Source organism: Bombus bifarius, unplaced genomic scaffold, assembly GCF_011952205.1.
Source record: "Bombus bifarius isolate JDL3187 unplaced genomic scaffold, Bbif_JDL3187 scf7180000009145, whole genome shotgun sequence".
NCBI classification, from domain to species: domain Eukaryota; kingdom Metazoa; phylum Arthropoda; class Insecta; order Hymenoptera; family Apidae; genus Bombus; species Bombus bifarius.
Window position 1 is genome coordinate 309,185 of NW_022884930.1, and position 25,159 is coordinate 334,343.

The following is a 25,159-nucleotide window of genomic DNA, read 5'->3' on the forward strand; positions in this document are numbered from 1 at the left end:
ATAAATCGCGTATGTTCTTACCGATGAAACGACGGACGAAAGGAAAACCTGAGAATCGAAACGGTATAGAACGGTACTTGCGATTTTAATGGACCGATCAACGCGGTACGCTCGCTCGAAGAATAGCATTTAATCGGATTAATTGCAACGAAATATGTATTTCAGCGATATATCGGTACATTCTCTTATCTTTGTTTCAAATTGCTCTTTTCATTGAGATTCCACTCAAAATCGGATTAAAAGTTGTACGAGATCCAGATGTGAGAAAAAATGAAGTTAACCGATAACGTAATTTATCCGTGATTTCGCTTACGTAGACGATAACCTATCTAATTTAAGCGTAAAAATACATATAAATGTCGTGTGGACGTCCAATTTCATTCTATACGCGGAAAGAGTGTAGCGAACCTTTCTACATACCGCTCAGTGGTAAGTTCAATGTTTTTACATATTATCGTTTAATATTAATCGCGTCTTTGTACATTTATATCTCTGCCCTGATTTTCGCTTCGAATCGATCGCAGTTTTGAAACCTTCGACCGAATCGGTACTTTCCTGTTACCGTAGAATGCTTTCTTTTCGTATAATTTGTGATTTTTTTTTTTTTTTTTTTTTTTTTTTAATAAAGTTTTCCTATTTTTCTTGTCAACAAAAGCACAATTCGTATCGTCTGCCTTTTTCTCTTTCACCCGACTTTCACCGACAATGGGAAAGAAAGGAGCGAATTACGTGCTTCCTTTCTATGTACCGTTCATCGATCAGAACGTTCGTTCTTAGATAATTCATATGTAAGAAGAACTTGTCGCGTCGTTAGAACTTTGTTCGCAGGAAAATACCACGAAAAGTCAAAAGTTGAGCCAATTTTTTTTTATTCGTTCGTGATCCAACTTCTTACGTTGATCACGCTGAACTCTGGGAACGCTAACTTCAAAACGCAACGTACCGCGAAGAACACGTTGTATCTTTGATCGTAAAGAAATCGCTGAAATGTACGCCGAGAATAAGTTTTCAAATCTCACGAAGAATCGTGTTTCAAAATCTTTCGTACGCCATCGTTTGAAACTTTCACGCGGGATGCCTCGCTCTACTGCTTCTCCGTCTTGTCTTGGACGAGCCTCCTCTCTTTGTGTCACTGCCGACCGAAAACACTATCGCGCGAATATCATCGTTTGGATATTTCGAATATCCTGTGCGCGCAGATGCGATAGGATATTATCTCGTATCGAAAATGTCGTTAATCGCCGATGGCATAATACCGATACCAACGTGGTGGCTAATTTTTGAAAATTGTCACCGAGTTTCGCCGCGCAATTTACCATTTGCTCGTCGATAACGGAGACAAGACGAATAGAACGATCGTATCGGTGGTGGAAAAAGGAACGTCCATAGGAAGGTCTATAGGAACGAAAGCGCTAAACTAACGCGAAACTTCTTCACGCGGTAGAAGCCACCGTCCCTTCGGTCGATCCTCCGTACGGCCTTGTTTATCCGTCCTCCCTCTCGAAACACGTTTTTCAAGCGATTCTTTCGTGCCGTCCCCCGACTTCATTTCGCATGACGCATTCGAGCGGTTTACTGACTGGATGACGTCAGGCTCTTTCTCCGGAAGAGAGCGAGTGGCGATCTCCCTTCCAGTTCACGGTGCGTCGAGCCTCTTTAATTAGCCCGTCTAGTGTGGCCACGGCCGCGGCTCTTGCCCAACTGTACCCCGTCGCGTCGTCAAAATAGATGAATCGTTGCCGTTCTGCGTCAGGCTTTCACGCGGCGCGCCGCAGACTCACGACCGCTCCGTTCCGTCTCGGATGAAGCTCCTCTTTGTGTTGCTCCCGACCAAAAGGACTATCGCGCGCGCGCTCGCTCCCTACTCGCTACAGCCGCCCAAATGTCTTCGAATTCTGCTCCACGAGCCACTATCGGCCTCCTCTACTGCGCGCCGCTTCCCTTTGGACGATTCTTCAGGTTTGTCTAACCGTCAGATTACCATTCTTTCTTTCCTTCTCGTTATTTCTTTCCCGGAAAGTGAAATATTCTTCTCTTTTCGATAGATCTCACGAGGTAAACTCTCTCGCCTTTTCAAAACGAAGATTTACTTTTAGATCTTTCGTTCAGACGGAATAAAAGGGATTACGGTTCTTTTTTTTTTTCATTCGACCTAAGGGAGGGGGTGGCGTTTTCAAAGTTCGTTTTCGAAGAAGACTCATGTATTTTTCACTTTACGCACGTTTTTTGTCACGAACGTGTTTTTTTCATTTTACGTTGTTAAAATCGAAACGAAAGAATGGAAAACGGAAGGCGAACAAAGTAAACGAGAGAAACAACGCGAAACGTCTATACAAATACACGGATCGAGGACGCACTAATCTAGTTCTATTCGAGAACATATTTTCGTTTTGCCTCGCGACTACAGTCGTTTTCGTCGGATTTACAATCAGCAGTGGAAGAATATTTGCGTAGTAGGTTTGGCTTTAAATACATAGGGGGATAACGTGTACTTGGATTCTATTTTATCCGAAGGTTGAGTGGGGCTGTTGAACGTCGTGGTGAAAGGGAAAGTGGGTGTACGCGGTGAGCTTGCGATAGTTTAAAATTCAACGGGACAAATGGGAAATAATTGTAACGAACTTGATAAAGACGCTTCCTGTACGAATTCTTCTTTTCTCAAAAATTCTTTATCTCGTGATGTTCGCCTCGTATGATAATGCAATAGAATATCTAGTCGTTACCTTGAACGCTTCTAGCGATACACGTATGCAAATACCGCGAACGTATATTTTATTCATCGTCATTGTCAGTCAAATTTTACGAGCACCATTTTCCATGTGCCGCGCATTTCTCGACGCGCTATAAAAATTTATTCCGACAACGTTACCAACTTTCACGGTATACCCGATACTATCCTCATCGCTGGACACTAACTTCCTCCGCGGTAACGACGTTATCCTATCTCCCATGTGGTATCTGTTTCGCGCAAACAATTTTACCAAGCGTTATCAAACTCGCTTCCAAACCTCGCTCGTCGTACGTTCCGTCAAAAACATCCGTTTTCCGTCGCGACTTTCGAAAGTCCGCACACCACAATTTTGCACAAACCAGACACGATTAATTGCTCGTCAGCTGTCGGGACTTTCACGCACAGAGAGCATATCGCGAGTCGATTCGAGCGTGCAAGAACCAGACCCGCGATCGCGTATGATTTATCCTCCGATGTGATTATACGATCTATCGGCTTTCGTCGATATGCTTTGCGTCGCTTCGAACACAGTCGCAGTTGAAAGAAGGTTTAAAACTGCAACGCGAATGTAGGTATTAGTAACTTTGTGTTAGATAGTTTTTACCATGTTAGTTAGGATCGTCTATTTCAGGATATACAGTCGGAGAGGATAAGTGGATAGGTAGAGGAAGTACGTGGCAATGAAGTTAAAGTTAAACGTTTAACGAAATTTCATCGACACCTATTTCCCCTATCTGTCGATTCGTTTTTCCTCTCTGATCGTACGTTACACGTATCGTCTACTCGTCGTTCTCGTAAAATAGAATTCCGTTTCCCAAAATTATCATACAACGATGTGTTATAAACTATTTTTCGTCCGTCGCTGTACGTACGTGCGTTGAGAACTTGAAATCGCTAGAAAATCGATTCGAGTCGAACGCGCATCGCTACCTGCACAACGCTACGGATTATCGTCTCGTTTCGAGATCGTCACTTTCACGCGAAACACTGGTCAGATTTTACAATCTTACAACCGTTACCTTCCTCGTTCGTACACGCTAGCGCTTTATCAACGACGAAACAACTTCGACTCGACGACTTTTCGTTCGTGACGGCATCGATGAAACCGTAATTCGTTCAATTTCAACCGTATAGACTTTCACGTTGAAAGTTATTTCGCGTTTCACGCGATACTCGTAATTTTCGCTAACCGCGCGTTCGTCTTAGTTCATCGAGGAAAACGATGAAATAACGCGTAAAAGTTGCGTAAGCGCCAACATCGGTATGAAAGAATTGCATTTAAACGGTATCGACGATTCTTCTAAAAGTTAGTCGACGCATCGACTGTGTGATTAAATTGCGTGAAAGATAAGCAAGGTTTGATAGATCGGATCGATGAAAGCTATCGAGTTCGAACTGCCGGTACGCGTCAATTTCTTCCAAAGCAACATAAATGCAAGAACCGTTCGAACAAGAAGCGTATTTTCTTTCAGGCGATCCAACGATAAACCAGCAAATATTAACGCGTATCGATAAAATTAGTTTGAATCGTACCGCTGGTAGCAGCTGCGACGTTCTCCGTTGCGTTCCGCCGATTCTAAATTACACGCAAACTTAGCATTGACACATTGACTCGAATTCTGTTGCTTTCTGTTCGCAGGTGATACCGACCTCTAATTGGATAAAATGCGAGCGTACGTGCTGCTCTCGCTCCTGGTGCAATTGGCATTCGCGTTTCGACTCCCATTTCCGGTAAATAGAGCCGTCCCGATCGATCGATATCGGCGATTATCCCCAAAAGGAAACTCGAAAGCTCGCGACCCGTTGATACTGACAAACGATGTTCTAGTAGACAGCGGCGTGCCTTTCTTTTCGCGTATATTTCTCTTTCCATACATATTTTTTTCTCTCTATATTTTATCTCTATCCTATATTTCATGCAGTTTAATCCTCCATCGGCGATGGTGACTCGAAAGTCGGTCAGGTTTTATCTTCCTCGAAACTAGCCTACCTATCGTAATTATCTCTAGTCGGAAGGAAGACGCCGAACGAAGAACGATCGATCAGATCGATGTCGGCTGTAGTGGAAAGAAACGAGCTTCTATGGAAAATTTATGAACCAAACGCCCTTGTACATGGTTGTAATTATATTTTGGTTGGTCCTTCGAACCCGAGCATCGTCATGGCGATGCATAGGCGAGGCCACGAGCACGAGAATTCGAAACGTAATCTCGCCGTAGACAGAACGTGTCCGATGCGATTCTAAATGCGGATGACTCGAGGAAATGTCTGATTTTCGCGAATTCTTAATATAATGTTGACGACATTACTCCGCGCACGTTTAACGATCCTTGGTTAATATCAACCGTGCTGCGACGATATCGCGATTAGAACACTCGTTTTCTCTTTCTCGAATGCAGAGTAGCTTTCGCTTCGCGACAATCTCGCGTTTAATCTTTGTTTTGCATCGATTCGTACGAAATTTACTTTTTCTTCGTCTATCTGCGAAGAACAGGGATACGAGCACAGCAGCGCGGTTAAATCACGAAGGCATACAAAAGTGAAAGTGATTTAATTAAACACCTCGTTAACCAGTTTCAGGCTAGCCTATTGGATACGAGCAATGGAACATCGTGTTGCTCCTGCAGCTTCAAAGACACGTCGTACATGGCGTCCAAGTGCGGCGTGAAAACATCATTCATGAGCTTGGTCGAGAAAATAATCGCGTCTACGTGCGACGTGTCGGATCCTTGCCACAGACTCGGCAAAGAGGAAGTGCCCAACGAATGGTAAAATCTTCGCGACTAATTTTATTCTATTTCTAAATTCTTCGAATTTTAAATCGTTCGCTCAATTCGTTAAACTTTCGTTCTTCTCTACGTCGTCTTGCAGCGATCGAATCCTTCCGGTAATTTAAACTTGTATGGAAACCTGAAACAAGGGTTTATCGCACGTTTTAAGTTGTAAAATTAAATCGCAGTTGAATCGACGATAAAGTAGGATCTCGTACGAGACGTTAATTTACAATTTATCATCGATACGATCGTCGAAAACGTAGGTTCGACTTTATCGTGGTCGGCGGCGGAGTAGCCGGGCCTGTAATTGCCAGGAGATTGAGCGACAATCCTTGGTGGAGGGTTCTGCTGATCGAAGCAGGGCCGGAAGAACCGTCGATGACTTCTATTCCTGGACTCGCGGTTCACGCCGTCAATTCGACTTTGGATTGGAATTTCAAAACGGAGCCAACGGAGCCCCATCCGACCGCGTGTTTAGGTAACCGATCTGCGTTCTTGTTCGAGGAAGTAATGGAATTCTATCCTTTCTAACTTTACGTATCACCGGCAGAAACCGACGGAGTGTGCACTTGGCCGCGAGGGAAGATGATGTCCGGTACCGCCGGCATGTACGGAATGATGTACGTACGAGGGCACCCAGAAGTATACAACAGTTGGGCTCGGGCAGGCGCCACAGGTTGGTCCTACGACGAAGTCGCCCACTACTTCGAACGCGCCGAAGATCCCGTAGATCCGTCGATATTATCCGACAAACCTAGAAGCGTTGCCGTACCAGGTCCGATGAAGATTCGATTTTATCCTCACAAGCCAGCCTTCGCCGACGAACTTCTGAAAGCCGCGGCCGAGCTGGGTTACAGAACGTCGAACTTGAAGGAATACAGTCAGACAGGCTTCATGGTGGCTCCCATGACGACCGACAATGGCGTACGAGGCACGACTTCGAGAAATTACTTGAGATCGGCGTACGGTAAAAACAATCTAAGGGTGTTGATCAACGCCCAGGTGACGAAGGTTCTAACGAATCAGTGGCAGAGCAAAGCGTACGGCGTCGAACTGATCGATAAAGATGGATATAAGAGGATCGTGAAAGCTAACAAAGAAGTTATTCTAGCGGCTGGAGCGATTGGCTCCCCTCACATTCTATTGAACTCCGGGATAGGACCCAAGCAGCATTTAACCAAATTGGGCATGAACGTGATCAAGGACCTGCCTGTAGGAAAGAATCTTCACAATCACGTGTCGGTCGCGGTTCTCTTCAGTATCAAGGATACCGCGTACGAATCTATGAACATGAACAGCGTTAACGAATACTTGGAGACCAGAACCGGTCCGTTGAGCAGTACCGGATTGACCCAAGTGACGGCGTTCCTCGAGAGCAGCTACGCCGCTAGCGGAGTACCCGATATCCAGATGTTCTTCGACGGATTCGCGCCAAACTGTCCAAGGACCGGACTCGAATTCGAGTGTTTGAACGGCGCGCTTGGCTTATGCTCGGACAGAAGGCAGATCGTGGTCAGGCCGACGGCTGTTACCGTGGAGAGCAGGGGATACATGAAGTTGCGATCCGGCGACCCGATCGCACCACCTTTGATTTACCCCAACTACTTTACCCACACGAAGGATTTGAAGGTGTTGATCGAGGGTATTAGGAAGGCGATCGAGCTCACCAATACGCAGACTATGAAACAATGGGATTTTCGATTGGAACCTATCGTTCATCCCCTTTGCACCAAGTAAGGACAGCGTTATACGGCAAGGCCCGTAATTCATGCAACGAACGTTCTCGTTAAAGCCTCGAAGTCCCGTTCTCGAGAAGATAGAATTCGAATACGTCGATAAATGTTCAAATTCGACTTTCTCGAGAATCGGACGAACGCGTTTTATTCTACCTTCTTATATTACATTTATTCTACGTCTCCGCTAGAATCGATCGAATTCGATTGACCGTTTAGAATCGGAATCAAGCAAATTTACGTGCTCTTTGCAAATCTTGCGATTCTTCGTTTTCGTCGTATTCTTTTGTCTTATATTCGTACCATGAATTACGGACCACCCTGTATATCACGGACGAAAGCGAAACGTTCAAAGATTCAACGTCAATTCGCGTAATTGATACTAACGTGAAATTCGTTTGGTTCAGCTATCACTTCGCCACTGACGCGTACTGGGAGTGCTACGTGAGAGCGGCGACTGGACCGGAGAACCATCAATCGGGGACATGCAAAGTAGGCGCGTACGACGACCCAACGGCCGTCGTCGATCCAGAGCTACGAGTACGTGGTATATCGAACATTCGAGTCGCGGACGCATCCGTGTTTCCGATCGTGCCAAACAGTAATCCCATCGCAGCGATCATGATGATCGCGGAAAAGGCGGCTGACATGATCACGCATACATGGTCGAAGATGTGAGAACTCGAAGATGCGTCGATGCCACGCTTCTTTATTCTCGATTCTCCTGTCGTATGGTATTCCGCGCGATGTCCCGTTTGTTGCAAAACTTTCTTATGCGAGTGCTATCTTTCCAGAAGATATCAATGACGAAAATCCTCCTTACCGAACATTGCTCGCGTCACCACGATGCGATCTTTAAATCGTTCGAATTTGGTCAACATTGAATTTGAGAAATTTTTAAGCCAACTTTAAAAGATGCGACGTATCATCTAATACACTTGTGTGCCATATATGACAGGATGAGTAACGACGAGTTTATCATTTTCAAATAATCAATGTGCAACTATTACTCTGTATATAACGACAAGCAAATAATTTATGATCAGTGTCGAGCGATGCAAATATTTGTAGAATAGACTCGAGCCTATCTTGTGGACAATTTTTCAAATATGATAATTCAAATATATCTTTTACTCGATATCCCGCTTATTTCATTTCGGAAATTTTATTTATAGAAACGACGACGAATCGATTTGAGAAATATTCGTCTCGTTTCGGATACGAATAAAAATGTTTGCGATGCCTTGTTTCTTGCCGAATAACGGTATATCTCGCACGGATACATCGGCCACTTCTATTTAGGTGGCACGAACACTTTGAAAAATCGACCGTTGATAAATTCAAAATACGTATCCGATACGTACCAAAAACGAGTCAGCCTCGCCTGTCATTTACGCGATGTTATACGAGAGTCGTGCAGAAAGTAATGCCCGTATTCAGATAGCAACGATACAAATGCATTTTAAAAAGATCTCTTGCTTTCCAACTTTCCTATATGTCGGGGTGGCGTTGAGGATCAGGTCGAGGGTGTTCGACGAATTCCCCTGAGGGGTAGCCATCGTTGCGATATCACAAGAACACCGTTTATTAACACAAGTATGGAGAGTACAAGTAGTCTCGGGTTCGATAACGAATACGCGGTCAACGGGGTGATAGATATACTTGCTAAAACTCAAACGTGTACTGCTCGCTGATCGTAAGGCGCTACTCCCTTCGTCGATCAGATCTCAAGAAAGAGTGACTGCTCGTCCCGAGGATGCCGCCGAGCCAAACTGTGTTGGGGTGTGTCTAAGGACACGAGACAGGTTTTATAACGAGTCTTCAGGCTAACTGTACTCGTGCCGTGCAAGTGCCTCAACCCCTGGTATTCATTGTCTCTATGGGTATTTCTTGTAACGAGGGTCATACTATCGCTCTATACCTTTGCTAGACAAAGCGCCCGTCCCGTTGACCGCGGCTACGTTGGGCGACGGACCGTTGCCCCGAGCCAAAGCTCACCATCACTAGTCTCGAACGCTTACAATCGGATTCACTAACTACAATTGTTTAATTACAGCTATAGTAGACCCTGGAGTACACTGTTGCGGGATTATCCCAAATTCTAGATGCTCCGGTGTTCTTCCCTCTCCGACATAAATATACCAATATACCTTTCGTATACTTTTCGATACAACCGCCAGCCTTATTCCAACGCTTATCGAAACGTTCTACGACCTTTTGTACGTCAGTTCGCATATCTATCGTCTTACGCAATTCTTTAAATCATCTTTTCTTGCGGAGCATCATGGACCAAACATATTTTTCTCTGTAACGAGAGACGGCTGGACTGAATACTTACGATCACGTGCAGTTTCTGTCTCTATTGACTTGCCCGCAACCACGGTCTTATCTAATAATTCATCCATAATTCTATTACCGTCAATATGGTGAATTCCATTTGGAAGAATTTTTTCAGCTTTTGAAAAGCGTAAAAACGTAAAAGCGCCGTCGCCGGGATTTTCAATTCGCATCGTCATATTAAACGCGCGATACAACGACGATATCGAGTATTCAAACACAAAATTTTGTACGACTTGTGTCGATATATGAACGAAACTGGGCAATCTTCTGCAAGTCATCGTTTTATATGTCTTCTATACGTAAACGGGCGGTACTTTCTGGACGACCCTGGTATTATCGATAGAAATTATGCATGTTTTCGATAACCATTCGTCTATTGTAAGGCGAACACATCCTTTATGTTGAAAATTCTTTTAAAAGCTGTAAAGAAGGCGATAAGATCTTTAATGTATGTATGTATATATGTATATACAAGATATACCACTTAACATTATCATCTGAAATATATACATGTATATGCGTTGTAATACAAAATTCGAACAAACGTTTTCTATAGAAGTTGCACACTTCCGCAGGGACCAGTGTATAATGGAAATAGTTCTATGACGTTGCAAAAGACTTTGTTTATTCGATCTTCGCTGGCCTTCAAATATTTACAATTAGCATTAGTATCGGTTGTGTTTTATGAATTTTTTTCAAAGTGACTATCATTTACGAATAATGAAAATGTAACATTCCATTAAAAAAAAAAAAAAGCAAAGTTGGTCCTTTTATCTAGTTATCCTTTAGCAGTAGAAATCTTTCGCATACCCCTCTAATTTCAAAACATTTCACTTATATCGTGTCACTTTTTCTACTCTACAGTTACATTACAGAAAAATGTTTCGTTATTTATCACGGTATATGTATTTTACGCATGCGACGAGAATATACAGTAAGCATTACGGTATAGTACATGGAGTAAAAAGACACACGTACAAGTGAAATAGTGCAGTGAAGTAAAAAATACACGACTCCAGGTGCAGATGCGTGTAATATACGTAAACACCTGTGTTCGAATATACGAGAAATAGAGATTTATAAAAAAAAAAAAGTTAACCTCGACATTCGTATCGAACAAATAATATCGTATTACGTGTATTACGTTTTATCGTCTTACGTTTCACGTTTCGGATCAAACTCGACATGTACCGATGTTTACATGTTCTATGAAAAGTCCAGTTGACTTTTGCCGATCCGAATCGTTTGTCGAGAACCTCGCCGAATTTCTGTGAATATGTGCAGTATCATGCAAAAGTTTCCGGTCGGATAGGCTTCTTATTTTGTATTACAAAAACGATGTTTTGAAAAGTTTTAAATAATATATACAATTGTATACTTAATATTCTTTCATATATCTTTCTCATATCTCATTTTCATATAGCTTGCCGAATATATCAATAACATTTTATCGGTAATTTATTCGATATTATACCTGAATAACGTAGTACAGTACGTACGAGAAGTATTCAAATAATTTCTTTGCGTCAAAATACTACGCAACCCATGGAATTCAAAGCTAAGTAACGTCTGTAAGCAGAGCGGTGTTTCGAGTGTCACGTAAAGTTGGTACTTGGGTGGTAGTAAAAAGGCCGAGTCGTAACCCAACTACTAATTTTCCTTTATAAAACTTTATTATAAATGTTAACACTTACAAAATAACACCGAACCGGAGAACAGGGGTTGTACGAGTACAGCAATTAGAAGAGGAACAAGAACTGCCCGAGTTGGGTGAAGTCTCGGTTTATATACGTTTTGGTTTTAGGATGTTGAGGGGCTAGGTGTAGGCTATTTGTCCAATTTGGACATTTGGTAAAATCGAGTAGGCTATGATGTGGAAAAGTGTCCGAAGTTCGGGGGTCCATATTCTATCTTTGATGTGGACTATGGCGCGTCACAGGTGTATGCTATGATGATAAGGTGGTGATGTGTCCAAAAGTGCCCTAAGGTTGGCGGTCGATGTCTTATCACTGATGTAGGTTGAGATGTGATTGATATCACACGAGCAACAATTTTCGAAGAAGAAACAAATTTTCATTTCTATATTCGAACAACGATATCTAACAGAATTTTAAGTAATATCGAAAGAAAATAATATAATACACGAATATCGTTATACAATCGTATAATATTAAATAGTTATAATTCTAAAGAATGTCAGATTACAAATATAAAGTGAGGAAACTATGGCCGAAAACTTTTGCTCGACATTGTACGTATATGTATTCGTATATCGCTGTATTATTCAGAATAACGCGAAGATTACGATTTATCAGGAAATAAAGTAAAAGAAGATAGAAAATGATGTGCATAAATAGCGCGCGAACGACGTGTCGGCATCAAAAGTAATTCATACTCGAGCCGGGAGCTACGGAGGAAGTGCGAGGTCGAACCGGATTTCTATTTCGTTCCAACAATTTTATATCGGTAATTAAATTTGAAAATATTTGATATTTTGTGAAAATCCATTTGATAATTATCGAGTATAGAGCGTGAAACGTGTTGTCAGTATCGGTATTCGGGAAATCTTTTTCTCTACACGTATGACCATCGCTCGGCGTTCCTTTTCATCTTCTAAAGCAATTTATGTTTAACGCTATACGTGTATCATCTAACTATTTATTTTATAACTGTTATAGATAAATTGAAGGCAAATTTAGATAAACATGTTATATATATGAAAAATAATTATCTCTCTCGTCGAATAAGTTTAGACCAGGCTACGTAAAAATGCGGTCGCCTACTTCGAAATACGTTCAATTAATGTTAAATACGTTTCTCAAATGAAAGAATACCGCATGTTTCTACAAAATTATCGCATCGAAACGGAACCATCTGTTACGTCGCGCGACATTCTACCTACACCAGGCCACACACCGCTCACAGGATGGCAACCAAATGTCCGCGCGCGTTCACTGCGTATCTTCGATAGTCTTAATCGGTCATATATCTTAGGAATTTTTAAAGTCCTTCAGACCGAACCAAACATCTGCGCTGAGTCACTGTCTAAAGGTTATTCTTTATTACGAAAAGATAGGAGAAGTTCGTTTTTCTCATGTACGATGTTTCACACTAGCAACTTCCTCTCGGGGGGCGGTTAACACCCTTCCCCCACCCTTCCACACCAATCCAGAAAATTAACCGATTACCAGAGAAGTCCTTCCCTCACTCTCCCAACAAGAACTTGGTCTTAACAAATCAGCTTTTCTCGCATTAGACCCACCCATCGCGAGTGTCCTCCGCTGCATCATCGTTACAGAAACTCAGTCTTTATACATTTTTTGAACCTTCGACATCGAAGCGTGTGTCGCTTACAACACCTCGTTACTCTAGCTATCGATCGAATTTAATTGTATGTTTCTAGTCAAGAAGTTGTTGGAATAAACAGTAATTATATAAGTCTATAAGTGAATTTTAACGTCATTATCTAATGCGATAATTTTCTATCAATTTTACACTTTTGCTTTGTAATTTTAGGAGGCGCTGACAGCGTTCAACCAAAAAATAAGACATGGAGTCGTGTATGAGCGCAAATTGCGCGGCAGCGTTATCGTCAACGCCAGACTCCATTTTTACTCATTTCATACAAGTACTGTTGGCAAGCCTGTGTACTTTAAGCAAAAACGGGGACTATCCAATCGATCGGACGGAAGAGATTTTGGTTTCGGAAAGAGAATTCGATTTCGTGATCGCGGGAGGTGGAACGGCGGGTACAATCCTTGCTCATAGATTGACGGAAGTAATGGATTGGAAGGTTCTACTGATCGAAGCTGGAGAAGATCCTAATCCCATTACCGACGTTCCCGGTCTCTTCGTAACGTTGCCCGGCCAGGTTCAGGACTATTCTTACAAGGTATGAAAATTAAAGTAAATTAACGCTCGGGAAATCGATCCGATTCGTTGCTAAACCAATCACGGCAAAAGTTATTTTCATCGACGAGTACGATTATTCGCAAGTTTTTGTCTTCGAAGGAATAAAAGTACGAAGAACGAGAAGTTCTCTGGGTAAGCTTGGTCTCGAGGTGTGCCCTTAACGTACCTTCGATCAACCGTTTCTGTTCACAGGTGGAGCCTCAAGAAGGTATGTGTCAGGGTAGCACGAATAAGCAATGCAGATGGTCGAAGGGCAAGGCTCTTGGTGGTAGTTCCGTCATCAACGCCATGATACACGTGTTTGGGAACGACAGGGACTACGACAAATGGGCCAGTCTAGGCAACGAAGGATGGAGCTACAAGGAAGTGCTTCCGTACTTCAAGAAATCTTTGAACTGTCCGGCAGAACATATAGCTAAGTGGGGGGAAAAGTATTGCGGAATCGGTGGGCCGATGAACATCAGACACGACAATTACTCCATAACAAACATCCTAGACATCGTCCTAAATAGCGCACACGAGTTAGGATTCAAGGTTCTCGAACCACTGATCGGTGATCGTTTCGTTGGATTCGGTAGAGCAATGGGCACCATGGAAAATACGCGTCGCGTTAATGCCGCCAAAGCTTTCCTATCTCCCATCAAAGACAGAAAGAACCTGTACGTGATGAAATCCAGTAGGGTGGACAAGATTCTATTGGAAGGTGATCGAGCGACCGGTGTTCGCGTCACCTTGAAGGATGGTCGATCGATCGACGTAAAAGCATCGAAGGAGGTGATTCTTTCCGCGGGAAGCATCGCTAGTCCTCAAATAATGATGCTTTCGGGAATCGGTCCCAAGGAACATCTGACAGAAATGGGAATACCGACCGTGGCCGATCTACCGGTCGGAGAAAATCTTCAGGATCATATCGTTTGGTTAGGAATGCACATAGCTAGCGTGAACGAATCGACAGTGCCACCATCTGCAACGTTTTTGATGGACGCAACTTACGAGTATCTAGCGCACAATTCCGGAGAATTAGCCGCTACAGGGATCAATCTTCTCGGTTTTGTCAATGTCAACGATCCTAGTTCCGTGTATCCGGACATTCAATTCCACTTTGGCCATTTTCCACGTTGGAACCCGGTCAAAGTAGGATCTCTAATGGCGACGTTTGCGTTTAACGACGAATTGATACGAGAAACGCAAAAAAACATCATGGAATCGGACGTGCTCTTTCCTTGCGCTGTTTTATTGAATCCTAAGAGTCGAGGAGTTGTAAAGTTGCGCAGCGTCGATCCGGCTGACCCTGTCAAGATCTACGCGAATTATTTAACCGAACAGGAGGACCTGAAAACGTTGTTAAAATCCGTCGACACTGTCAAGTCTTTGTTGAATACCGAAACGATGAAGAAGCACGGTATGTGGTTGCGACATTTCGATATTCCCGGATGCCGGCATACGCAGCCCGATTCTATCGAATACTGGGAATGCAGTATCAGACACGTAGCTACTTCGTTGTTTCACGCGGTTGGCACGGTTAGAATGGGACCGTCTAACGACCCCAGGGCCGTCGTGAATGCCAGATTGAAAGTACACGGTATCGACAAGTTACGAGTGATCGATGCGTCGATCATGCCAAACATCGTTAGCGGAAACACTAACGCACCGACGATGATGATCGCCGAGAAGGGAGCGGATATGATCAAGGAGGATTGGGGGACAAGAGTACACGTGGAACTGTAAAAGGTCTGGCTAATGTACGATGTATTTCATAGTATCGTTGGAGTCCGATAGAGTTCGATACGCGAAACACGCAAAAGCACGAAACGAATTAATAATCCACGAAATTACACGAAAGTTATTTTTCTCCTGATTATAATAACAACGATAATAACGATCTGTATCGCGTACTGTAAAACGTAGTAATAAAATTAACTTCAAGAAATTCGTCGATCACTATTTTTAACAAATAGGATAATTCAAAGTATTCGAATGGTCAATTTTCAAACTGCGTCACACGACCGTTTCTCTGTTCTAGAACTGCAATTCGCAGGTAATTGCATCGTAACATTCCGATGCATTTTACGCTTCTTTTGCAACTCGGTGAACGCACTTACGTCTCAATAGCAGTACGTTTTACCCGTAACAACGACAACACGTCGACATGCAGGGCAAGTCGTAAAGAATTTATTCGTTAAAGAATCGGCATCATTTACAACAAAATATCTAGCAGATCGTCGAACGAACTTCGTTTTATGTCGTAGCAAATTAATCGAAATTCGGTGAAAATTTGTAACTACGAACCATTCCATGAGATTCGTTCGCAACTCTACTCGTTCGTTCACGAAAAATCCAACTTTCGTAGAATCTAGTTTATGATGATAGCAAATGAAAAGCAGGAGGTGTGGATTTCGCAAGGCTTTAACCAGGAAACGAAGCGAAATGACTTTTCTAATAAATGAAAGCGTGCAACACTCGGAGCCGTTGCAAAAAGTACGGGGTAACAGGGGGACGTCGCAAGAAACAACGCCATCGCCTGCGTTTCCGTCGATCTCCGACAAGAACAAAAACCAGGCTGCCACTTTCCTTCTCAAATCAATCGTCGATGGTCAGCGATATCCGTAACAAAGACCCTTCCCGTGGCCAACCGAGCCTTAGGTTGCATCCATTTGTATATCGACGTCCAACCGAGTCGTCGGGTACGACGGTTTTCACCTCGGCTCCGGATAAGTGTTTCAGTGTTTTAATGTTACCATATACTCGATAGTTTTTAGCTTTAACGCGATAAAAACGGGCTTTACCGCGTAACGTATGTATAAAAAGTTGACGGAAAGTGAATTCGATAGTGTAAAATTAACAATTCGAAAGATCGTTTTTTCTTCGCTTATGTTTTGCTTCGACCCAACGACGATGGTTTACTTTAGAAACGCTTGATTCGCCGCGTTTTCTGGAAGTGCTAATGTAAGTTTATGTAATCTAATATTAACGTCTTTCGCGTGAAAGTAACTCGAATAAGAAGCCACGTGCCTGTCATCAATTAAGTAATAAATAAACTACTAACTATATCGAACAAATAAATTATCGACCAACGAATCACTTTTTTTAAAGACTTTTACCATAAAGAGGATATTAGTGACAGGTAGCACTTGACGGGCTAAAAACACGACTGCTTTTGAAGAACGAATGGCAATCACCCCGTGTCGTTGCTTCGTTCCCATATGTAAACGACGGAGACGATACAACCAACCCTTTGTGGTTTAAACGACGTTCGGAAGCTTTTTCTTCCGCTACTGGGCACAAACGGCTCTGCATTGGAAGAGGATAGAAGGAAATACAATCGTCGTTCTCGTTTTCCGTTTATCACATCGAATTACACGCTTTTACAACCGTAAGCGTAATTTAACTAATTATAAAATTGTAGAACCTACGTAGATCGAAAATCGGAAACGTTAGAAATTCCAAAGTAAAACGAAAGAAGATATTTTCGTCCTTTCGAACGATCGAATACGATCGAATAACGTTAGCAAAATTTGTATCTACATTTATCGGTAGACTTCTCCTATCCAGTCGTTGCCGCTAGAATTCCTTTGCCCAGAAACTACTCTGCACTAACACGTCGTCAAAATCAATACGTAGCATCCAATTCGTTCTCCTCGACGGTCAAGCCAACCATCGAAAAGATCAAGAAGGGTTATCGACTCGAGAAACGATGTCGTGGGTGCCTCCGGATCTAGCGAGCCTGTGTTCGCCCCATTCCACCGTATCAACCTGTCAACCGCCTACGTTCATGTTTCTCACGCTCGTCGCTCATCTCTTCGGTTATTCGAAAGACTCTTATCGTTATTCGTTCGATGATTTCGATTCTCAGAGTTCGCCATGGAAATTCGATCGAGTCGAAGAATCGAGAAAATCAAAAGCCAGCGTAGGATATTTCGCAGGCTCGCGGCAAGATGGTATTTACGGCCGGAAGATTTCGTTGCCGGACGATCCTGCGTCAATGAAATCACCGAGCGGAGTTTACGATTCGATACTTTGGTACGATCGTGGAACTTTAACGAGAGCCAAGGATGAAAGCGACGACAGCCAGGCCGTTAACGCTAAAATAGGTTGGTCGATGGCGAATTTAACAGGAATTTACGATTTCTATCGACGAACGGGAATCGTGGATCGACCGATCGACGCGCCGGTTACGATTTACAATGGCTTTGTTACCGAGAAAGGTAAAGAACGATCGATTTTTGTATGCGCGTTATGTGTTTTTGTTTGGCAACTGCACAGATTTCACCCTTTCTTCCCGATTGTGAGATAAAAATCGTGGAAAGTGGTAGAACGAAGGAAATTAGACGTTTTTCTTGGAATATGAATATTTTATTCTTCGTGTTTTATCTGCTTCTATGTTGTTTAATGAAATTCGATTTGATTAAAATTCGCGTATGTAACGTTTGAATCGTAGTATGAAATTATTTAGCATTATTTTATATGTAAGTTGACACAAAATAACGACGTCGGAACATTTCAAATAGCTACTATATAAGTGAAAGTATTTGTCTAACGTGTTTATTTTGCAATTAATAATCCGATAAGGTTAGAATATAAACATATATGTAGTATCTAAAAAACATTTACATAACAGAGTGAAAACTCAAAGCAAATAAAACAGATATCGTCGCCGTGTTTAGAGGCGTGAAAATTCTTTAATCGTTTACTGCTTAACTCGAATACATATTTTTTTAATTTACGATGCTAATTTTTACAGGAAAAACGTACGATCAACCACGATGGATAAACGATGCCACGAACGGACATCCACGTTCGTTGACTCTGAAAAACCAAGCGAACGACCAAAATTATAATCTACGGGCGACGCAGCAAACTTTCATGGACACCGAGGTCACCGTGAATTCGCCGCAAGCGACGAACTTGCCAACGAAAGTGTACGATTTCGTTATCGTTGGAGCTGGATCGGCAGGATGCGTCCTTGCGAATAGATTAAGCGAAGTAAAACATTGGAAGGTAGCTACCTGGTTCGTCTTTTGGTTTTAATTTGGAATCACGCGGAAACTCTCGGCGTTGGTAGTGGTGGTGCGATTAGCTTGGAAACGATTGCTCGAGCCAAGATAAGTCGAGAAAAAATGCAATTATCTTTTTCTTCGAGTCTTGGTTTGCGAGAAGATCGAGTTTGAATATTCGTCGAGTACACACGCACTTAACTAATTTATTCGATGTCACCAATTTAGTTGTTGGCCAAGTGGCAACGATTTCTACGTGCTTCAAACGACAAATTTTAGTTCACTTGCTGTTACTCGTGGAATAAAACCTGCAGACCGGTCGTAAATACCGCCAGTCGTACAGCGCTGTACGTATTTAACATATTCGTCGTACAGTCCATCGTCGGTGACCTATGACGAATCTTTCGTTTTCACCGCATCGTAAAAAGTAACTATTTTTACATTTTAAACAACGTAAAAAGATGTTCGTTTGGACGAATGGAAATATTCAGTGTCTAAAATATTCGTTTTTCAAAGTAATAAAGTACACCTTTCGAATGAATTTACAGTCAGTCGAGTTTACAGGAAGAAAAATCGTTGAAATTTTTATGTAGACAAACAAGTCTTGCGCTAAATTCCATTGTCGTTCAACGAACAGAAAGGATACGTTTTTACGGACACGTGGAAATAAGAATTAGCGAGACTTTTACTAACGTGGCGCATTGCAAATCGGTGACTAACGGCTGACTAACGAATAACAAGCCGAAGCGATCTAAGCGAAGATTGCGGCAAAATTCTACAGCGAAACGATTAAAATGATCGAGATAGATAAAGGGAAACTCTGCGCTTTCAACGAAATTAAAGCTACGGAAAATGCAGCTATAGTACACGTAAAAAAAAATGTATAGAATCGATATTAACGAATTACGAAGAACTTTTGCTTTTTAAAAAATATTTTATGCCGTAGCACGCTTTGTTGCGTTCGATGCGTAAAGCTTGAGAAAGCTGATAATCCTCTCGTTGAAAAGTCGAGGGCTTCTTTGAAACGGGTCACGGAACAGAAGATCGTCGATGATTATGTCGTGACCATTTGAAGGCTTCGTAGCGATTAAAACAGGCCACGAAACGCATCACGCTTATTGGATTATTTTGAGAATCGTCGACGACGATGATTCTAGATGTGTATCTTCAACGACGATATCTTTCTAATTTACCATGATATCACGATTTAACGATTTAACGATTCAACGATTTAACGATTTAACGATTTAACGATTTAACGATTTAACGATTTAACGATTTAACGATTTAACGATTTAACGATTTAACGATTACAAATGCCCCACGTAGAATACAGTTACGATTCATAAGTAAATAACATCGACTAAGAGAAACTATTTATTTCCAAACTTTTCGATCATTTTTAGATACTGTTGTTGGAAAGTGGCACGGAAGAACCAATGGTAGCCGATATTCCGGCGTTCGCCTCTATGTTACAAGCCAGCAATATCGATTGGATGTATCGTACGCAACCGGAGCGACACTCTTGTCGATCGAGACGGGGTAAAAGTTGCGCGTGGCCAAGGGGCAAAGTACGTATTATTTACCGTAATTAATTACCGCGAATGAACGTACCGAGAGTTTGAAATTTCAGAAATACCAAACGATCGATAAAGACTGTCAAACTTGGAATTTTTCTTCGTTTATTATTTACAAAGTTACAAGTATCTGGACTTTAAAAAGCGTATCGTCTTTCGTATAGGTGATGGGTGGTTCCAGCAGTATCAATTATATGATTTACATTCGTGGTAATCCGAGAGACTACGACGAATGGGCGGAAGAAGGGAATTACGGGTGGAGCTACGAAGAAGTTTTGCCATATTTTCTCAAATCGGAAAATAACAAGAATCCGGAGGTGACGAATCGATCGAAGCTTTTAAAATCGCAATATCGAAAGCGAATGAACAGGTAACGAGAAGATGGAATAAAATCGGTATTTTCTCCAGGTCGTGAAAAGGAATCCATACTACCATAAAGAAGGAGGCTATCAGTCGGTAGAACGATTTCCATATACCGACGTCAACGCAGAGATCCTATTGGACGCCTGGCGAGAACTCGGCCACGAATCGGTGGATTTCAACGCGAAGAGTCAGCTGGGCGTGATGAAACTGCAAATGACTTCTGCTCGTGGAATGCGTCAAAGCGCGAACAGCGCGTTCGTCAGACCCGTCAGACGCAAACGGAAAAATCTGACGGTCGAAACCGAAGCTCACGTCACGAGATTGTTGATAGACGACGAAACAAAACGCGTGACCGGTGTCGAGTACGTTTCGACAGCCACGGGATTTACAAGGTCGGTTTCAGCTAGGAAAGAGGTGATTCTGTCAGCCGGCGCGATCAATTCGCCTAAAATCCTGATGCTGTCTGGAATTGGTCCAACGGAAGAGTTGAGGAAACACGGGATCACGGTGGTCAGCGACTTACCAGTTGGAAGGAATCTTCAAGATCACGTGACGATGGATGGCGTTGTGATCGCGCTAAACGTTACTTCGACGAGTAAAGACAACGATTTGAAAGAAAATGACATTTTCTATTACGAGAAAACCCAGATGGGACCGCTATCCGCCGCTGGTGCCATTACCTGTGGCGTCTTCCTGCAGACGATTTCTCAACGCGAGTACGATCTACCGAACATACAGTATACGTTCGATGCCAGCAATCAGCAGGACTATCTGAAAGATCCGGAAGAATATCGCGAAACAGCGGTCGAACCGCTGTCCTATTACGACGCTATTAGCGTTAGACCGATTTTATTGTCGCCAAAGAGCAGAGGATATATACTGTTAAACGATACCGATCCGTTGTGGGGACCACCGTTGATCTATCCCGGATATTTTACGAGCTATCCCGACGCGGATGTATTGGTCGAAGGAGTAGAAGCTGCTTTAGAGTTGTTTCGTACGGACTCGTTTCAAAAATATGGTTTCCGGCTGATCGATACACCTCTGCCTTCGTGTAGACATTTCGTATTCGCTACGAAGGATTACTGGAAGTGCGTGATGATGGAGTACACGGCAACGATCTATCATCCGGTAGGTTCGTGTAAAATGGGGCCAGATTGGGATCCCGACGCGGTCGTAGATCCCATGCTAAGGGTATACGGAGTTAGCGGGCTGAGGGTCGTCGACGCTTCGATAATGCCAAAGATCGTTAGGGGGAACACGAACGCGCCTACTATCATGATCGCGGAGAAAGCCAGCGATATGATCAAAGAGGACTGGTTGCATGGTAAAAAGTTTGTCTAGGGCGACACCATCTAAAGCGAGTATAGCAACGTTCGCGGAAACAAACAACTTTGAATTGTACGAGTAGCGAGGCTTTGTTAGCGTTTCTACGTTGAAACGCGGAATTCTTTTCAGGGTAGAAAGGTAGAACGGGGTAGAAGAGATTTATAGCCTTTATATATAAATCGATACAACGAATAGATCGCGGAACTATTTTTAGAGCAACAGTTAGCACGAAATATTAGTTTCAAATTTAGAACATGGATTACTCGGTGAAGAAAACGATTACTTTCGGAAACGTACTATAGAAAAATTCGCATATACGCGTACGTTTCTTTCGTAAAAGTATCTTTCGGTGAAACGTCGTGGTGTTTATCTGAACAGAACAAAACGGATCGTACGTAATTCGACAAAATAATATAAAACAAAAAACGTTGTGCGTCTATTATTTCCTCGTAAAACGAAAGAAACTTTTTGGACAACCTAATATTTCATCAAGTATTGATATTTCTTACGACGTAACGTAGGTTAATGTAATTCGCGGTTAGAAGTCTCACCGCGCAAGATATTATGCGCAATGACACAGAGAAAGTATATAATTGTTAATCAGAAACGAATAGGTAAAACCTTAGACTTTAGACCAATATACGCCACAATACGGTAGATGAACTCGATCTAGTACGTTCTTTCTTATCGCGCTTCGATGGAAACGAATAAACATTACTCGTTTACTTGGACGTATCGCGTGTTGCCTGCTGTTAGGCTCGTGCGAACTATCGCGTCTATTTCACTGTGACATTCGAACGTTCGTACATCTATGTATTAAATATTTGTATATGTACAACGAATATGTTTGCATCTAGAAGATAAGTTCCATGTTATTCGTTGATAGGCTAAAATGCGAGTAGATAAGTACCTTCGTCCGGAATATCGAAAGACCAACGAAGAATTTAACGCTATCGTTCGCCATCTTACCTGAAACAGAAAAACAAGTCGTATTACCTTTTTATCCTACAAACAGTCGAATAAAGATAAATTCACGCTTCGTTAACACGTTCAGCTTGTGTTACTCGTGCGTCTTATTTATTTATTCTGTACTTTCGCCAAATGCGAAGACACGGCAACATCTTCCAGATCAGCCGACGAAACCTCCTTGATGGGCGAATACAGCGACCGGATTTTACGAGACGATGATCGCTTTAAACAGTCGCGATCGATGTTTTCGAAGGCGCAAACGATCGTAATCGTCACCGCGTGAATAAATTGTTGTGTCAATCGTTGGCCGAAAGGTGTCACCCTTATGGCGATTCAATCGCAACGGAGATTTCCGTCTCTTTGCGATTCTTGCACAATAACAAAACCTGAACTTTATAACTATGTCACGAATGAGTAAAGATGCAACGAAGCTCGTATAATTATTACTTGGCATCAAGATATCAAAGTGCTAAACTAAGTGCCCGCCGATAATTAGATTATCAATAACGAACAGCTGTGAAATGTATCTATTACTGTTGCTCCAATTTTTTCTGCCAACGTTTTTTTTTTCTTTTATTGGCACGATTACGGTACGATATAATTATCGTCCGTTTTTTTACGGCAGAAACTCTTAAGATTCTATATTCTACCCATTTCCAGTGACCTCCGTCTAATAACTGTACGAAGAAAGGTAATCTTCTAGAAAACATCGGTGAGCATCGCGAAATATGCGAAGACCCGTGGTTATTATCGCACAATCTACTTTTATGATTTTCAAGTCGACGATTCTTCCATCTGGATAAAACCTGATCGGTAAACCAACGATACGGTTTCGCGAGTTATATCGTTCTCTGTTCGATATGGAAACAATAGATTCGTTATTTACGATCGTAAAGTTTCGATTCGCTAAAATCGATCGATAATTAGAAAAGTTTCCGACTAAAGAACGACTCGACTAATAAATTAATATTTCTCTCGATCGCATAATGGTAAATTCTCTGTAAAATTTCGTTCCTTCGAAAAGACGAAACACGATGATCCAACGCTCGATTACGATCATGGCCACTCGTCGCTGTAAGTATAACCGACATCGCGTAGAAACGAAAAACTTTCACTCGAAGGGTCTTTCCCAATTTTTCAGATACGCGGTAGTATACGGACGCGATATCGTACAATTGGAGTGAAAAGGCAACTTGACCAAGGCGATTTCAAAATCGCCTGGGCGAAAGTGAAATGCTTCCGTCTAACGTATGGTACTTGTAGAATGCGGCGATGACCACGACCGAAAGCCGAGGAGCAAGGGATAATCGAACAGAAAGAGAAGGAGAAAGCGTGCGAAAAATGCAAAGCTGTCGTTCGTTCTCCGGATCTTCGTCTTTCAGTCCACTAATATGCCACGAAAAATCGATCAAACGCGACTAAAAATGCTACTCGAGATTGCTGTTTGATAAATACACGCATAGATTATTTATCGCGTGGTAAACATTTTTGAATCTATTTTTATTCGTGTTCGTTTCGCTTTCAAAAGCGATTTATGAGAACGTTGCGGTATTAAAATTCACGCAGAGACGATCGATCAACGGTATAAAAGTAGAACTGTTTAATCAGAGATTTCTTCATAACGAACCTAATGTTTATTCCAATGAATTTTATTTCCATATTCCCATAACGCAATTATATAGTTAGTTATCTTTATCCATGTCGTGCATGTCGTTTTTACATTATTCACCTATGATATAAAAAAGAAGAATGTAAAACGGGTCACGATTTAAACGATATTATGCATGCTAATTTGCAAATATGATTACATCTCGTTAAACAAAGCGTATGTAGTACGTATACAGCGTGGCATAACGATCTTTTCGACGAGCAATAACTTATTTCGTGGGAAGTCCCCGTAATCAAATGTCCACTAAAAATACTTGTCACCGTTGATCGTTTACGAAAGCGAAAATCAGGTTTCGGTAACTTATCTTAGTCTCGGCAGTATCTTTGAACGATCGAATGAAACCGTCGTATGATTCACGAACGCCAATTTTTCAAATTAGATTTTTAAAAATCTGAAAATTGATAAAATTATACAACACAAGACGCTCTTATCTATTTTATATAGGCGTTAAAGGATCGCTTCGTTGGAAGTTAGTTTGATGAATCGACGTAGACAGATACGGTCAATTAAACCGGTACCAGTATATCATAAATGGTAAGACTCCTAATGGATACAACGACTTCTGTGATTCTAGTCACATAACCATCGTTGTAGGTGAAGGTAACTGGATATTTGTGTCTCGGCGTCTAAATCGGCCAGTTATTCCACGACATCGACGCTTATTTCAGTAAAATGTTTGTAGAATGCCGGTGCATGTAACGCTGGTGTAACGATCGTGGCATCGGTCACCGATTGGCCACACATACGAAACATTTCACCCCAAGGGTC

The 25,159-nt window shown here is 42.2% G+C and overlaps 4 protein-coding genes across 9 annotated transcripts in view; 3 read left to right on the top strand and 1 right to left on the bottom strand.

Moving 5' to 3' along the window:
• The window catches only part of LOC117213925 (flotillin-2), an 87,664-nt gene that overhangs the window by 23,277 nt on the left and 39,228 nt on the right, over positions 1-25,159 (bottom strand). The window lies entirely within an intron of this gene.
• Positions 222-21,179, top strand: LOC117213918 (glucose dehydrogenase [FAD, quinone]-like). 6 transcript variants are annotated; one of them, XM_033459639.1, is made up of 7 exons: positions 4,397-4,462; positions 5,306-5,499; positions 5,769-5,983; positions 6,056-7,238; positions 7,646-7,934; positions 18,112-18,116; positions 21,168-21,179. In XM_033459639.1, the coding sequence occupies exons 1-5, from the start codon at positions 4,397-4,399 to the stop codon at positions 7,914-7,916; spliced, it is 1,929 nt and encodes a 642-aa protein (XP_033315530.1). In that variant the 3' UTR covers positions 7,917-7,934; positions 18,112-18,116; positions 21,168-21,179. The 6 variants fall into 6 exon arrangements, with proteins under 6 accessions (XP_033315526.1, XP_033315527.1, XP_033315531.1 ...); XM_033459635.1 differs by lacking the exons at positions 18,112-18,116; positions 21,168-21,179 and adding an exon at positions 222-429 and having other exon boundaries at positions 4,371-4,462; positions 7,646-7,916; XM_033459636.1 differs by lacking the exons at positions 18,112-18,116; positions 21,168-21,179 and adding an exon at positions 1,463-1,959 and having other exon boundaries at positions 4,371-4,462; positions 7,646-7,916.
• LOC117213921 (glucose dehydrogenase [FAD, quinone]-like) lies at positions 13,114-15,339 on the top strand. The gene is made up of 2 exons (XM_033459643.1): positions 13,114-13,470; positions 13,683-15,339. Exons 1-2 carry the CDS (start codon positions 13,129-13,131, stop codon positions 15,216-15,218), a joined length of 1,878 nt encoding a protein of 625 aa, XP_033315534.1. The 5' UTR covers positions 13,114-13,128; the 3' UTR covers positions 15,219-15,339.
• LOC117213927 (glucose dehydrogenase [FAD, quinone]-like) lies at positions 17,031-22,800 on the top strand. The gene is made up of 5 exons (XM_033459655.1): positions 17,031-17,695; positions 18,232-18,488; positions 19,891-20,055; positions 20,226-20,378; positions 20,470-22,800. Exons 1-5 carry the CDS (start codon positions 17,185-17,187, stop codon positions 21,766-21,768), a joined length of 2,385 nt encoding a protein of 794 aa, XP_033315546.1. The 5' UTR covers positions 17,031-17,184; the 3' UTR covers positions 21,769-22,800.